Source organism: Ctenocephalides felis, unplaced genomic scaffold, assembly GCF_003426905.1.
Source record: "Ctenocephalides felis isolate EL2017-DRISC unplaced genomic scaffold, ASM342690v1 CF-g0.4_SCAFFOLD_03571, whole genome shotgun sequence".
Lineage (NCBI taxonomy): Eukaryota > Metazoa > Arthropoda > Insecta > Siphonaptera > Pulicidae > Ctenocephalides > Ctenocephalides felis.
The window spans coordinates 43,479,029-43,495,458 of NW_020539725.1; the positions used below are offsets into that span (position 1 = coordinate 43,479,029).

General features: G+C 28.6%; 3 protein-coding genes across 3 annotated transcripts; 1 reads left to right on the plus strand and 2 right to left on the minus strand.

Annotated features, from left to right (window-relative positions):
* Positions 1 to 1,560: 1,560 nt before the first annotated feature.
* Positions 1,561 to 3,414, minus strand: LOC113384702 (activin receptor type-2A-like). Its single transcript, XM_026622456.1, has one exon. The coding sequence runs from the start codon at positions 3,234 to 3,236 to the stop codon at positions 1,650 to 1,652; it is 1,587 nt and encodes a 528-aa protein (XP_026478241.1). The 5' UTR covers positions 3,237 to 3,414; the 3' UTR covers positions 1,561 to 1,649.
* Positions 3,415 to 4,077: 663 nt separating this feature from the next.
* LOC113384884 (GTP-binding protein 128up) lies at positions 4,078 to 6,261 on the plus strand. The gene is made up of 8 exons (XM_026622653.1): positions 4,078 to 4,295; positions 4,360 to 4,480; positions 4,657 to 4,832; positions 5,045 to 5,284; positions 5,380 to 5,548; positions 5,623 to 5,752; positions 5,822 to 5,944; positions 6,141 to 6,261. Exons 1-8 carry the CDS (start codon positions 4,254 to 4,256, stop codon positions 6,241 to 6,243), a joined length of 1,104 nt encoding a protein of 367 aa, XP_026478438.1. The 5' UTR covers positions 4,078 to 4,253; the 3' UTR covers positions 6,244 to 6,261.
* Positions 6,262 to 6,811: 550 nt separating this feature from the next.
* On the minus strand, positions 6,812 to 14,551 carry LOC113385214. Its single transcript, XM_026623038.1, has 3 exons — positions 14,444 to 14,551; positions 8,745 to 8,927; positions 6,812 to 7,447 (listed from the first exon to the last, which is right to left on the minus strand). Exons 1-3 carry the CDS (start codon positions 14,460 to 14,462, stop codon positions 7,020 to 7,022), a joined length of 630 nt encoding a protein of 209 aa, XP_026478823.1. The 5' UTR covers positions 14,463 to 14,551; the 3' UTR covers positions 6,812 to 7,019.
* Positions 14,552 to 16,430: the final 1,879 nt, after the last annotated feature.

A 16,430-nucleotide genomic window follows, 5' to 3' on the forward strand; every position in this document is an offset into this window, starting at 1 on the left:
ATTTTATGTCGTTAAAACAAACATTACAAAGGTATTCGAATTTGTTTGAAATAATTTTCTTTATTTGATAAACGATTTGTGAAAGACTACACTTTTGGATTATATTAAAATTAAAGTCAGTCAATATTTAAAAAGAAGTAAATAAAAGTACTATGAAGGGAAGGAATTCACCATATAATCATTATATGAAAATACGGATTTATAAAGAAATAGTTAAAGAAAAGTCATAATATATATATATATATATATTTTTGAATAAATATTGCATACATAAAATTAAAAATGCAAGTATAAAATACAATATTATAAAAGCAAATATATAAACTTTACAAATGTCAGTCTCAGAAACTTAATGAGAATCTTGCTATCATATTTCATATTTCCATGCTTTTTAATGTTCAACTATACATTAGAATATTTAGTTTAATTTTTCTTGCTATTTTTTTTTCATATTATAATAATTCAATTTTTGTTTTCACAAATAAGTTTATAAAAATAATTTAATTCAACAATTAAAAGGCATAAAAAATCTCTTTTGAATAACATGCATTAATTTTATGGCTATTATATTATAATTGAAGATAACGTTTAATATTAAATTACTTATATCATTTTATCTCTTTTTATTTGGGGAATTCAGAAGCACATTATAGAACTCAGCAGTACTATTATGCTCATTACTGTAGTGTAATATATATACATAATTATAATATACATAATCATATTGCAATTAAATAGATTTTATATTATAATTATAATATTTAATTTATAAAAAAAATGTATTATAAAAATCTATTTATGTTCTTAATAAATATAAGAATACACTGAAAAACTATTTTTAATTTTTTGGCAAATCAACAAAATCAGCAATATTATCATGTGACTTATTATTGACAAACAATAAATTTTTAAAAAGTTGTCATTTTACAGTTAAATTTGTAATATATTTATTTATATCATTATTTATAAAATATTATTAGTATTTTATATTTTAGTATTATATATACACATTCATATTAAAGTATTATGAATTTACAGAAGGTTCAAATGATCCGTTTAAAACAAATTTACTAACACAAATATATATGAAGATTTGATTATCCAACACTGAATCATATTGTTAGAAAATAATTGCCAATTCATCAAAAGAAAAAATAAATATCAAAGATCATGGGATTATTTATTGTATGTTTTGAACACTATGTGTAATCATTCAGCAGCTCAAACATATAAAAAACAGTTATTTCCAACATTTTTAATTCCTTTAATATCAGCATTCAAACTGAAGATTTTCTTTGATTTTATGAACTTTATCTCATTTCATCATATTGTGAAGATTTAGCTATTAGTAAAGCTCTTACAAAATAGTTGTCACATATTTATTAGAGCATTTTGTTCCAACAAGTCTTACAATAAGTAATTTTTTTTTTCATTTTACTAATGTCACATTTATACATTTATAAAATTACCCATTCTTTTCACAAACTTTAAATACATACATTGTAATCAAATGCACATACACAAAACAAACATGCAAGAATATGCACACACATACACACATCATTTATAACACAAAAATCTGTTTGTTTCTATAAAATTATTTCATTATGCATTTAAATATTTAACACTGTAAATATCCATTAACTCAATCACAAAGATACTTTCGGATTAGTCTCTAATATGAGACCCTCACTTTGCTGTACGTCATAACGCATCAAATGACTGACACGTTCCATAACACAACTGGCAGATAAGCGTGCTTCAGCATCATGATCCCAGCACTCTTCCATAGTGTTGCACATGGTTGCTAAACCTGGATGTTGTTTCCACTGATCTAAAATTGCTGGTCGTACTTTCTTTGTTACAACTGCTTCCTGCATCTCTTCTAATGTTGGATGTGTACCAACTTCTGCTTCAAATGGTAATTTGTACTCTGGACAAGGAATTCCTTGGTCAGAGCATCTGGAAGCTAATTCCCAAAGAACTAAACCACATGCATACATATCGATTCTCAAAAATGCATCCAATGTGAAATTTATGGCTCCTTCTAATACCTCAGGAGCCATGTAACGACGAGTTCCAACTTGTCCATGTGTATCACCACAGGCCTTTCCTGGTTGAAATATGAGGGCCAATCCAAAATCAGCAATACAAGCGCTCATATCAGCTTTCAAGAGAACATTCTTACTCTTGAAATCACGATGAGCAACAGCAGGTTTTATTTCCATTCCTTTTGGTCCTGGAATTACATCATGCAAGTGAGTTAATCCTCTTGCCATAGATTCTGCTATGCGGCCCATTTCATTCCAAGTCACAGTATGAGCTTTCAGATAATCGCATAATGATCCTCGATGATGGTATGCTGTCACAAGCCAAAATTCTGTGTGAAGGTGATCACCTCGCTTCTCTACACCAATGTATTCAAGAATATCAGGATGACACATATTTGGAAGTTTGAATATTTCCTGCTCTGCCAGCCAGGATTGTTGATCCTGAACTGGAAAAATTTTAACAGCAACTTCATCGTCATTACGTTTTGCACGCCAAACTGATCCAAAACGACCTGAAGCTTTTACCTCTAGCAATTGAATATGGCCGAGATCTTCAGTCGGTGACTGAGGTATTGTAGGAAGTAAAGCTTGTGTTGGAGACTCATGGTAATTAACCTTGCATGTTTTCAAAAAATAATAGACCACAAATATAATGCCAAAAGCTAAAAGCAGAGCTAGGCATGTGAATAATAATATATGAAATACTGTATGACCAGGTTTAGTTGCAGGATGATTGACTACTGGCCGTTCAGTAGAAAGTTCTTTACGAGATTCAAATCTTTTATTGCAATAGTCACCTTCACAGCAACAAAACAAATAACCATTTCTAGTCTCATGTGCTTTAGCAACACATTCATTTTTTTTGTAGCAGTCTTCACCACTGGAAAAGCATCCTTTCATATGAATTATAGGCTGCTTGGTAGCATTGTCAACTTTCCATAAAACAAAACATTGAAAATGTTTTATACCCTCTGTATAAACACATTCTTCAGAGTCAATTTTGCACTTTTCTTGGTCTATACTGTGATCATCTGGATTGTTACATTTTTCATTGTAATATTCACAAAACATAGAGCCTTGAAAGGATTGTCTATTGTCATCAATTGCTGCTTTACTATAAACATTTTGAATGCACAAACAGAAAAACACTTCTAAAATTAAATAATACAGAGCGAATTTTGTCATTGTAAAATATCTTAACGATGCTTAATTTAATAGAACTTATTGCTCAGCATTGTCATTATCCATAAGCTCGTTTTTGGAATTAAAGATAGTATAAAGTTTGAAGCCCTAAAAATACTATTCCATTATCGATGCATTGCTAACATATTAATAAATGTCTTACATTATCAAATATTCTTTAAAAAAATCATATAACCTAAGAGACAAAAATAAAACTTACACTTGCTTTCGACACTTTAAAACCAATAAAATTTAATCTTTGTTTATAAATGTATTTGGTTTCCCATAACTCTATGAATAAGCAATGCTCACATATTCACACTCACAATTTATATCGTATTATTGTATTATTGTATACAGCTTGTTCTCATAATCAGAAACTGGGTTTAATAACAAAGATGAAAGAGAAAACAAGATGGCTGTCTCTTCTCGTACTTCGTAAACAAGAATTTTTGAAATAGAACAAATAACAACTTAAGAAATGAAACACGAATTAAAAATTAAACAAATTGACAAAGTATGGGATTTGGAGGACTTTAATTTGATTATTCATATGCAGTCATGGATAATATATATATATATATATGTTTTTAACGGTTTATACTTTCCAGAAATGATATAAAAAAATTGTAAACTGTCTGAAATGGTTGTAAATTGTTCAAGAATGTTGTGAATTTCCCGAATAAATGCAGCTTTTGCATGAATCTTGATTCGAATTCGCGCTTGTGTGACTTCGATATCCTTTTCTTTGGGAGACTATCTTTTTCTTTGATTTCTGTGTTTCTGTGTGTTTGCTCTTAACTATTTCCGTCTACATAATACTTGTTCTATGCCACGGTGATATGATACAATACGAACTGTCAAAGTGAAATTTGGACAAAAAGCACATGCATAAACTTTTGCCAACGTAGAAAAGCGGCTGTATATTTTTCAAATTCTACTATCTAATATATTAATATACTTTATTACACTTATAATTCATAACTATTTTCCAAATTCTATTTCAAAGTTTATTTCAAGATGAGTACTATATTGGAAAAGATAGCAGCTATAGAGGCTGAGGTATTTTTAGGTTATCTATAACTATGCAAAAGTCAAGGAATAAAATGTTTATTGATAATTTTAGATGGCACGTACCCAAAAAAATAAAGCAACATCTGGTCACTTAGGGTTATTGAAAGCTAAACTTGCCAAATTAAGACGGGAGCTAATTACCCCCAAAGGAGGTGGCGGAGCAGCTGGTGAAGGTATATACAAATCAGTACATTCAGAGATTTAGTGAACTCAAAACTATAGAGAATTTTTTTCACCCTCAAACATATAGCAACAGTGATGACTAAATAAGATTCTATAAATCTAACTTTTACTTATACTATATATATTGTACTAATGCCTGAAGTAAAATTTAACAATATTTCATTAGGTTTTGATGTCGCTAAAACTGGAGATGCAAGAATAGGATTTGTTGGATTTCCGTCAGTTGGAAAGTCTACACTTTTATCAACTTTAGCAGGAGTTTATTCAGAAGTGGCAGCTTATGAATTTACCACTTTAACAACGGTTCCAGGTTGTATTAAATACAAAGGTGCTAAAATTCAAGTGAGTTATGGTTTGTGGTATGAGACCATGTTCATTGGTACATTATTTATAAATTAATAAATTTTTTTAATGCAATACACTATAATATATTCAAAATAAATCTTTAACTAAAACACTTTGACTAAATAAGTGATATTACTTGAGAATATTATTTGCAGTTTCCAACCAACAACAATTAATCAGTGACTCATTTGTTTTATAAATTATTTTAGTTGTTGGATTTACCTGGAATTATTGAAGGTGCTAAAGATGGCAAGGGTCGTGGTCGTCAAGTAATCGCTGTAGCACGTACATGTGGTTTGATTTTCATTGTGCTGGATGTGTTAAAACCATTGCAACATAAAAAACTTCTTGAACATGAATTGGAAGGATTTGGCTTAAGACTCAATAAACAACCACCTAATATTCACTACAGGAAAAAGGATAAAGGAGGAATTAATCTGAATGTGACTGTAAGGATATAATATTAAACATGCTATGAAAGTTATTACTGCCTGACTTAACATATTAGTTTTATATAAATTGTTTTGTTTTTCTTTTTTTTCAGTGTCCACAATCAGAATTAGACTTAGAAACTGTGAGAACTATTTTGTCAGAATACAAAATTCATAATGCTGATATCACTCTACGTTACGATGCTACCAGCGATGATCTTATAGATGTTATTGAGGGAAATCGCATATATGTCCCTTGCATATATTTATTAAACAAAATAGGTATATTTGAACATATAAATGTAAATTCTCTTTTTAATTAGAAAATTTACCTATTATGTTAAATATTTACATAGATCAAATAAGCATTGAGGAATTAGATGTTATTTATAAAATTCCCCATTGTGTTCCTATTTCTGCACATCATCGTTGGAATTTTGATGATCTGCTTGAGAAAATGTGGGAATATTTAAAATTGGTTCGCATGTAAGTGTCTACTTATAATATTTTTTTTTTGTTATTGGTAATGAAATCTAAGACTTTAACAACCTTTAGTTATACAAAGCCAAAAGGACAACTGCCAGATTATAACTCGCCTATAGTACTACATAGTGATCGAACAAGTGTTGAGGATTTCTGCAACAAGTTGCACAGAACCATTGCTAAAGAGTTCAAATAGTAAGTATTATTAAAGAAACGTTCAATGTTATATATGTGTATATATATATATATATATATATATATATATATATATATAATATTCATAATAGATATAATATTCTAGTATTATACATTCGTATTTTTGATAATATAATAGCTGTATTGATTAATAACCAACCTTAAAAAAATTATCATCACTCAATTTCACTTTTAGTGCATTAGTTTGGGGGTCATCTGTTAAACATCAACCGCAAAAAGTCGGAAAGGATCATGTGCTTTGTGATGAAGATGTAGTGCAAATTGTGAAGAAAGTGTAATTACAGTTAATGCTGAAAGGAAAAATATTATCATTAAGCATGATTTATCATATTTGTATATATCAAAATGTCCTTTTTGGATTAAAAGAGTGTATTTTTACACTAATTAATTATGCTATTTTAATGAGTGAGAAATATAAAACGAGTTTTGAAAAGCAAGGTCTTTAAAGTTTCCAAAATATATGAAGTACATGTAGAGATTAAAAATCACTTAGAACTTTACGAACAAGTGATAAATGCATGGATATTAATGTCTGTTGCATAGTTTTCATATTTATAAATTCAGTCCACACATTCTTCTAAAATTATGAACAAATTATTAAATTTTCTAAGTATGCAAATCAATATTTCTATATAACTTGAGTAAATTTTAATAAACACGGGTATATGAAAAGGATTAAAATAAAAAGGTGTTTTTTGTTAATATACTTTTAACTTACTTATAACATTTATATTTATTGAATATCTTACATTAAATTTAATAACACAAGATTTAAGGCATAAGTAACCACTCAGGTAATTGTGCGATTTATATTCATGGAACATGCAATGAAAAATTCAACAATATTATAGCAATCGTGTTCACACCTATTGAAAACACCAAGAGATATTGTAATGCTATTGTTTGAAAAATTATTAGTTTGAAGCTTCAAATCACACATTCATTGACTTGTAATAAATCCATTCTCCGACAAACTCAGAGAGCTATAATTATCAGCAAATCTGCATATTTCATTTAAAATAGACATAAAATTTAGCAAGATAAATTAAGCAAGCTATTTAAATAAGCCTGCAGTTGCTTTTCCAAGAAGGCCTTGAGCACCAGAAGCTGCATTATCTGTAGCTCCGTGAATTTTTCCAGCGGCGTCGGCTACAGTTTTTCCAATTTGTTCTCGTTTTCCATCGATAAACTGATCAGCTTCTTTTATTTTTGAATCCACTGCGCTGCTCGCAGCGTGCATCGTATTATCGATAGCGCTCTCGGCTTGTTTCAACGTGTTGTCGACAAAGCCGGTAGTTTGATCAACTGTATTGTCCATTGCTTGTCCGACATTTTTCAATGTACCATCCAGTGTCTCTCCTGCTTGTTTTAATTTGGCATCGGCTGCATTTGTAACATCTTGCACTTTGCCATCGATAGCCTTTTCTGCTTTCGAAAACTCTTCATCAAAGGCATCAATCGCAGTCTTCTTGGCATCGTTAGCTGCAAACAAAGTTAACATTATTCAAAATGCGGTTTATTTCTGATAATGCGTCCTTTTCCAATAAATCATGCTCATATTTTGATTAATTTTGTTCCACGTTGAAAAGTATTCTTGAAATTATTATTTGCAGCCAAATAGTCGAAATAAAAAACTATAATTATGTACGTTTCAACAACGTATGTGTATCATCGTTCAGAAAGTAAACCAGAAAAAAATTAAACACATTGTTTTATAAAAGCCGCAACTAGCTGTAAGTTGAATTCTGTCTTAAGGCAATTAAGGCAACGTGCCTTAAGGCAAATTGCTGGTACTTCCCGCACCGCAATTCAATAAATTCGAGTAATTAAAAATAATCAATAAAAGTTGATCAATGATTTGAAACTTTTAATAGAATTTCGAACCATATTAAATCATTCTATCCTATATCATTTAGTTTGAAATATTTTGGAAATTCTGAACTTTTTTTCAAAGCAACTGTACTGCTTTAACTGCATAAAGACGAAATATCGAAGCGCGTAAGCGCCGCGTCGCCGTCTAACGCGTAAACATTAGTACGGAACCCTTAGGAATGTAAACAAAATTTATACTTATTGTTAAAATCTCTATAAAATATCTAATTATTTGATGTGCATATGTGCAAAGTCGTTGGACCTGCCTTTCCAAAAATTTGAACAGTTCTTCATTTAGTCAATACAAATAAAATATTTTTTTAATTATTCAAATCGGACGCTCCGTTCTCTTAAAAACTGAGTTACCGTTTTAGGCACTTTTTGCCCCGATCTGCGGAACGGCTAGACCTGCCTTCGCCAAAAACTAATCAGCACGTCTCCTTATCAATACGAATCGAATGTTTTTTGAATTATTCAAATCGGTTGATCCGTGTTCCCGAAATCGTCGACGAAAATTTGTATCCTAACATACATACATACACGCACACACACGCACATACACACACACATACATCCATTTTTTCTAAGGAATGCCAAAATGTTCAGAAGGTTTTGAAACGTAAAGATCTATAAACATTTTCATTTTCGATTTTTTTGCGATTACTATAACTTTCCCTACGGGAAGTTAAAAAACAAAACTTTGTGTAAAGTTTATAATAAGCAAGCACAATTTTTAATTAAAATAAAATAAAATAAAAATATTTTTTTCGGTTCCGTAACAACTTATTTTAAATAATTATAATTATCATAATAAATTTAATTGTTAAAAATATTTATCAATTAAATTTATTATGACAATAGCATATCAAAAGATATTTTACAGTTTTTATTTTTTTTTTTTTTTTACCAGTTTCGGCTGCTTTTGTTTCAAGTTCCGATTTCGTTTGATTAAATGTTTCAGCGGTTTTACGAGCCTGCTCGGCGATTAGTTCTTCTGCCGCCCTTTTCTTTTCTGCTGCCAATTCTTCCGCTTCCTTCTTCTTCTTTTCAAAAAGATTTTCGGCTTTAGCCCCGATGTTCTTTAGTGATGCTATTATTTAAAAAAAACACAGTTTATTTTTATACTAGCCTAATATGAAAATTAATATATAAAAACGCGTAAATTTCGTAAAACATTCGTAAATTACGATATTAATAAATTTACTTCAAGCAGATAATTATACATATATAAATAACGTTAATATACATATTTTACATAATTTTATAATCTCAAAGAAACGATGACCTCAAAGGTATATGATGCTGCGTCATATTTATATCAATGAACTCGTTTCTTTCTACATTCATATATATATTATGCATACATAAACACACATATTATAAAGCAAAGCTGATCTCATATAATGAACAAACAAGATTTTTTTCAGGATTTAATCATTTTTGTTGCAGATATGGTTAAGTAGTTTTAATATATTGCACAGAAATCTGTACAACAATATTCTAGAATTTGTGAAGCCCCAGATGGTATAGTTGCGCCATTTATTTATTTAAACATTATTTATTTATTGGCTATTACTTTAAATTATTTATATAATATATCCTATTGATGACGAATTGTACTCGATAAAATATTTTCTGCAAGGTTGCATTCATATATATAACCATTAAATGCATATGCTTTTATGTAACATAATCACGCTAGCATTAATACACGAATAGCATTTCTTTTTTCGCATATTTTTAGAAATTTTAGAATTTATAAATATTAATGAAACAAATATTTAGAATGCAAACGAAACACGCTCAAAGAAGTTACCGTAAAATAATTCGGTAATTAATTTATCATTTAAATCTTTGGTCAGCTTGATATCCTCCTGCGTTATAATCTCACATAATAATTGTTAAAAAATTAATTTGAAAAATAAAACATTACTTATGTTTGTTGTTATGGCAAATACCCTGATGCCAGAGTATAAAAAAATTCAAATTAAAAAAAAACAATGTAATGAAATAAGAAATATGTAACATTTTTGAAGATCATTGAACCTATTAAATAGACCTAATAAATTATAATTAAAGGATTAAAACTACAAATAACCCTAAGGATATTTTCTTCGCTAACAACATATTGTATCATTATTGCAAGGCCGCCTAATCAATGTGATCAATTTAAAAAGAATATCAGGTTGCTTTTTCGTATTACAAAAAATCATATAGTGAATAATATTTCGCAAATATTATTAGAAATGTAGCCAAAAAGTTTTGATTATTAACTTTAATATATTACAAACGTATATATTTATTTCATACTATTTTATATATCTTTGCTATATAATATTTGATATTAACAAATAATACATGGGAAGTCGGCGCAAGCCCATTAGGTTTATTTATCGATTTTAATAAAAACTAGCTGTAAGTGGAATTCTGTCTTGAGGCAATTATGGCATCGTGCCTTAAGGCAAATTGCTGGAACTTCCCGCACCGTAACGAAATGTTCGAGGAATACTGAATGTTTTCAAATAGATTATTATAAATATTGTAACATTGTGTAATATTTATAAGAATTATATAAACCGAATTGCAGAGTTGAAATTATTTGTAAAGTATATTAGAACTATAGTCAGAATTAAAAATAAAATCTGAAATATTTTCGATATACAAAATACTAAAAAAAAAAAAAAAATTGGAACAAAATTTTGTTTTCCAAAATCAATTATTTTGTTAAGACAAGCAGAAAGTTCTTTGAATCATTTAAATCGGACGCTTAGTTCTCTCAAAAACTGCCATTTTTTACATATTTAGCTCCGTATCTTCGAAATGGCTGGGCCTGCCTTTGCCAAAAACTAATAAACACTTCTCCCAATCATTACTAATTGAATGTTTTTTAGATCATTCAAATCGGATACTCCGTTCGCTCAAAAATTCGATTTCTATTTTCTGCACTCTTTGCTCCGTATCTCCGAAACGGCTGGACCTGCCTTTGCCAAAAACTAATCAGCAATTTTCCCTATAAATAGGAATCGAATGTTTTTTGAACCATTCAAATCGGTTGATCCGTGCGCCCTAAAACGTGACTGGAAATTTGTATCCATACATACACACACACACACACACATCCATTTTTTCTGAGGTATGCCAAGACGTTCAGAAACCTTCAAAACGTCGAGAAATGTAAAAAATTTCAATTTCGATTTTCGGCCCATTACAATAACTTACCCTACGGGAAGTTAAAAATATTTTTATACGTGGCTTAGAAGTCGTGTCATTAGAAATATATGTACATATACATTTTTTATCCAGGTAATTAGTTATTGACCTTTCGCCCCTGTCCTACTTCAGTGTTAGGAAAAGCTTCCGAAAGTCGTGGCGACTTACTGGCACAATTTCAAGAAACTTACAAATCGATAACAACAACCCACACATTCGGAACATTTTCCGAATATCCTGTTAAGTTATATGTAACACTTGATCACACATATATCCAGGGTGAAGGCAAATTAATTAATTTGTATTGCTACGATAATTATAAAATTAAATATATCCTTCGTTTTTTTCGTTTTTTGTCTTCGTATGAAATTATATGCAAATGCACATTTAAAAATCCCAAAAAAATATTTTATAAATTTTTATATTAATAGTTTATGTATTAATATAAATTTTTATATTCATAGTTTATGTTTTAAAAATTTTAAATTATATAGAGCATAAGAAATAAATATAAATCTATTTTATTTACAAGATTTTAAATAAGTTTAACCGAGAATTAGAAATAATTCCTGATTATTTTTTCCTTTAAAAACTTAGGTCCCACAATACACATGTGTATTGTGGGACCTAAGTTATTGCAATAATCACTACGATCTTGTGTAATTATTATAAAATACTTTGTTTTTGTAATCAATTGATAATATAGAATTTTTTGAACTCAGAGAAAAATGCGATCTAACTTTGAATACGAGAAAAATGTTTTTACAAAGTAGAGTTGAATTGAATTTAATTAATAATTTCTCTATTACAATATTTATGTATGTAGAATTCTAAATATTTATTGGTATCAAAATTAATTCGGAACATAACGTGATGTAGTGTGCGATCAACAATTTATAATTAAAATAGCTAAATTACAAATGAATAATATAACAAAAATTTTTCAGATGCCTTTGGCATACAAAAGCTTCTCGAAATTTCGGACAAATCGTCATTAAATTTTAAGCTATTTTATATAAATTTACACAATAATTAAAATAACCTAAACCAATGCCTATTGTTTTTTATCGCCTTCAACAGGATTGATTTTCATAGGTTCATTATAATTAATCTACAAAACCCTTCATGAAAAATGTTTTTGCTTTTCTGGTCTCTTTAAACGAATTTAAACTTCGTGGTTTCTCAATTTTTCGTAATTCATAAAGAATATAACTAATATAATCATTTAATAATATAAAAACCATTTTCATGACCAACTGATGCACAGTTAGTGCAATTAGGAAAGTGTCATAAGATGATTTTTCATATTCTATGATCATATTATAGCGTGTATTATAGATAGATATTAAAGGTAATAGGTTTTAAGTCATAAATTTTAGTCATTTTAAGTCATTAAAAACTTGAAAATGTTGACACAAAATGCAGCAGAATTAATGAATCTACAAATTGTTCAGTGAAAAATATATGATTTCATAATTAGTGATTTTTAATTATCAGAATTTTCTTATAAGAAATTATATAATTTCGTATTTGTTCAGTGTCATGCATCCATAAATTACTAAATATTATTAAATAATATAATAAATATTTTATAATATAAAATCAAGTTTGTTTTCAAGATCCACTGCATATGCTGATTTTTTATGTAAGAAATAAATATAGTTGCTTATACTAAAGTTAATATTGATTAATATTAACTTTAATTTTCGTTGTAATGATTTCAAAAATAAATTGTGCTAACATAATTGTATTTTTAAGTAGATAAACTTAAATAAAATTTGCGGAAAGTAAATTATAGAACGTAGCTTCAAATAGTTTTAATTATGAAGAAAAACAGCGAAACAATAGAAATATTTTCAAATAGCGTTTACAACGAAATTTCATAATTATTTAGTTTAACGCTAACAAAGCAGATAAAAATGAACAGAGGAATGTCTTGTTTGTAGCTAATTGAAAAACTACTCATATCTATTTTTGTACTAATCCAATGTCTTAATTGAAACAAAATTTGTATTTGAGTTTATTATTATCGCGAACAAAAATGATTTTAATATGAATGCAAAAAGTAAAACGCCAAAAATTGAAATAATACCAGAAAAAAGTCGATATTTGAAATTATTATAACCTGTAGCATAACAGATTAGGGTTTGCTTCTTTGTTCGAGACCATAAAATCCATGTAACGGCCTTGAAATAGTTAATTGGATATTGCGTAGAATATTCATGACTTTTATATCACGTACAGAATATTATTCAACAAGTTCGTGGAATTGCAAACGTGGAAACATATAATTAATAAAATAATAATAAATTAAAATAATAAAAATATGTCAGAAATATTCCTTTCAAACTGCTAAAATGAATAACAAAACATTTCAAAAATAAAACTCGATATTAATAAACTAAGTTTGGAGAATGTAATCATTAGTTTTCAATAAAGCTTATTGTTAGATTTTTTTCAGGAAACTTTGTTAGTTAGAGACTCATTTCAAATATTAACAAATTATGAACAATTGATTTATTTGAAAATTTCAATGCTTAAGCTCAATAGCGATCACAAAATTGTGCGCGGGATTTATTAAATGCATTCCCGCCTTCGATGAAACAAAATTTATGGATGAAATTCTTGGCATTATGCACTTTATAGTCCAGTCATTTAAGCTTAAATTAACTAAGAATCTCGGAATTCGAGATAACCAGCTGTAAGTATGTAAATACTTGTATATTGACACCTAAAAGTTATCTCAAAACCCTACATATGGTAGGGTGTACGCAACATATGTAGGTTTTGAGACAACTTTTAGGTGTCAATATACAAGTATTTACAGACTTACAGCTAGGTATCTCGAATTCCGAGGTGAACTTACTATTCTGACTGGACTATTAAAAATTGCTGCATAACAAACCAAAAATACTATTGAAGTATAGTAAAAATTATGTCAGAAAAATGCCGTTCAAATAATCATCTGCATAAATAAATACAAAACAATTTCTATAATAGACAGAAATTGCTGCATAACAATGTTATAATAGACAAAAATTGCTGCATAACAAACCAAAAATACTATTGAAGTATAGTAAAAAATATGTCAGAAATATGCGTTTCAAACAATCATCTGCTTAAAAAAATACAAAACAATTTCTAAATGTTATAATAGACAAATCATTTCCTTATCTATGAGACAGATCGTCGCAACTTATGAAAATTATAAAATTAGATAAAAGTATTAAACTATCAACAAAATATCGTCCAAACCTCGAGTGGATATTTTCGTACTGTTACATTTAATCAATCAGTTCTACCGCTTATTAGGTTGAAGGTAACGTCCAAATATAATCATATATTTATTTATAACAACTTGTTGAGATATTGAAATATAAAATCATTTATCCTTACCTCCAATTCCGCCAAACATTTTAATGAACGATTTTTCTTTATTTCCCACGTGCAAATATTTCAAATATAAATAAATAATACGCACTTCACACAACCAAGGCGAAGGACTATTCGATTTCAACTACTCGTAGCTATTACGACACGCGCATCGCGGTACGTTTGTCCTCGAACCGAGATGACGTAATGTGCGCATGGGTGTATTTCAGAATGTACTGAAAGTAGAGAAAAAGAACAGAAACTGAACAATAATTCGTTTATTTAATTATAGAGTAGACTCTAAGCGATGTGTTGCCTTGTTTTAAATCATTTCAATAAGGTTTATCATTATCAAAAGATTTTTCAAAAAATAAAAAATAAAATCTATGTCAATGTTATACTACAGAAGTATGTTATATTTATATAATGTTACATTTAGACTTTAAAATTATTCTTCTAGTAGCAGCAAAAAAACATTTAGGAGTCCACGAAATGAAAATGAGGGTCTACGGCAGTGATGCAACTATAAGGTGGCGTGGGTGGCAAAATGCCATGGGCCCCCGGCACAAAGGAGCCCCTGGCCGAAGTGAACGCGGAAAATATTTTTTGAAGTAAACTTTTTCAGGCGGAACTAAGGAGTAAAGCTGTACAAATGCAACGGAAATAGCGTTACGCCCGAACAGTTTGTCATTCGCTCTTGACGAAATCATTTGTATCCGCGTCGATTGTGATTAGTCGTCGTGTATGTGAATAGAGATCTGTCGTATGCGTACTAGCATCAACGTTGTATGCGTAAGAATACAAGAAGGAAATTGGAATGTCATTAGTTTTGAGGTTACATTATAGTACAAATCTTGATTTAATAAAAAAATGCCTGAATGAGAAGAATATTTTACACCATCCCTCGTAAATAATTGTAATGAAAATAATAAAACGAATGAAACATTTGTGCCGTGTACAAAATGTAAGTTTATTGATACAATTTGTATATTGTAATTTCTATAAATCTTTGAAGTTATTCAAATAAAAATTATTTTTATAGACAAGACAGATATTACAGGTGCTCAAAGAATGAGATTGTATCGTCAGGAAAAAATAGAAGCTGTCAATGAATGTATGTTAATTTTATTACATGAAGTTCTTCAAATACAATTACATGATGAGTAAAATTTTGAAAACAATATTTCTTTCGGCGTTGTTTAACATGATCCACTTTGTGAACCAATATTATAGAATTTATTAATCAGCAATTACTTCGTTTCTCTAATAAAGGTTCTAAATGCTAATTACAATTAAAAACCAATCATTTCATATTTGAAGTAAGCATGACTTTAGTTGCATTATTGTTTTCAAATATTATAAATATTTTTAATGCTATTATGAATATATAGTTTATAATTTATTTTTTTATAAATATCCATAATGGTTGAAATTAATAAATGTGTGCACCACGAGTGTTACAATATTACTAATAAACATTTTTCAAAATTGTTTTATAATGTATTTATTATTAACTTAAATGCCATCTCGCACGATAGCAAAAAAGTTTTACTTCAATCGCATGTGAACCTTACGCGCACTTTTTTTTTCATGTTGTACCTGAATAACACTTGGAAAATATATTGTTTGGTTTAATATACAGTTTAAATTCTCTTAAAGTCCAAAGTGAGACAAATAAAGACAATAATACAATTTTAAGTTAATCATAAACCATTTGACCACTTTTTATACAAAACGAGTTTGATTCATTTTAAGCACATATATTGGTTTCTTCATGTTTTGTGACCGTTTTTTTAAACAGTTTGAGAATTTTTTATTTTTTTTAGACATAGTATCAAGAGATATAGTATTCTATCAAAATTTAAATCTATTGACCAAATGAGTCAAACCTACACCAGAGTGAAATATTTCTGAATTGTAATTTAATATAATTGTTTTTCTTAGTGCTTTTTGGCTAACTTTTAAAGCAATAAATTAAAAATGATCTGTCAATCAAAATATTGTTTTTATT

What these genes read in the sequence shown, in the direction of transcription:
- LOC113384884 (XM_026622653.1), top strand. Translation starts at nt 4,254, where the DNA reads ATGAGTACTATATTGGAAAAGATAGCAGCTATAGAGGCTGAG. An exon ending in TAGCAGCTATAGAGGCTGAG is followed by an intron (nt 4,296 to 4,359) that starts GTATTTTTAGGT and finishes TGATAATTTTAG; the next exon opens with ATGGCACGTACCCAAAAAAA. An exon ending in ACAAAGGTGCTAAAATTCAA is followed by an intron (nt 4,833 to 5,044) that starts GTGAGTTATGGT and finishes AAATTATTTTAG; the next exon opens with TTGTTGGATTTACCTGGAAT.
- LOC113385214 (XM_026623038.1), bottom strand. An exon ending in AACAAAAGCAGCCGAAACTG is followed by an intron (nt 7,448 to 8,744) that starts GTAAAAAAAAAA and finishes CTTTGTTTGCAG; the next exon opens with CTAACGATGCCAAGAAGACT.
- LOC113384702 (XM_026622456.1), bottom strand. Translation starts at nt 3,236, where the DNA reads ATGACAAAATTCGCTCTGTATTATTTAATTTTAGAAGTGTTTTTCTGT.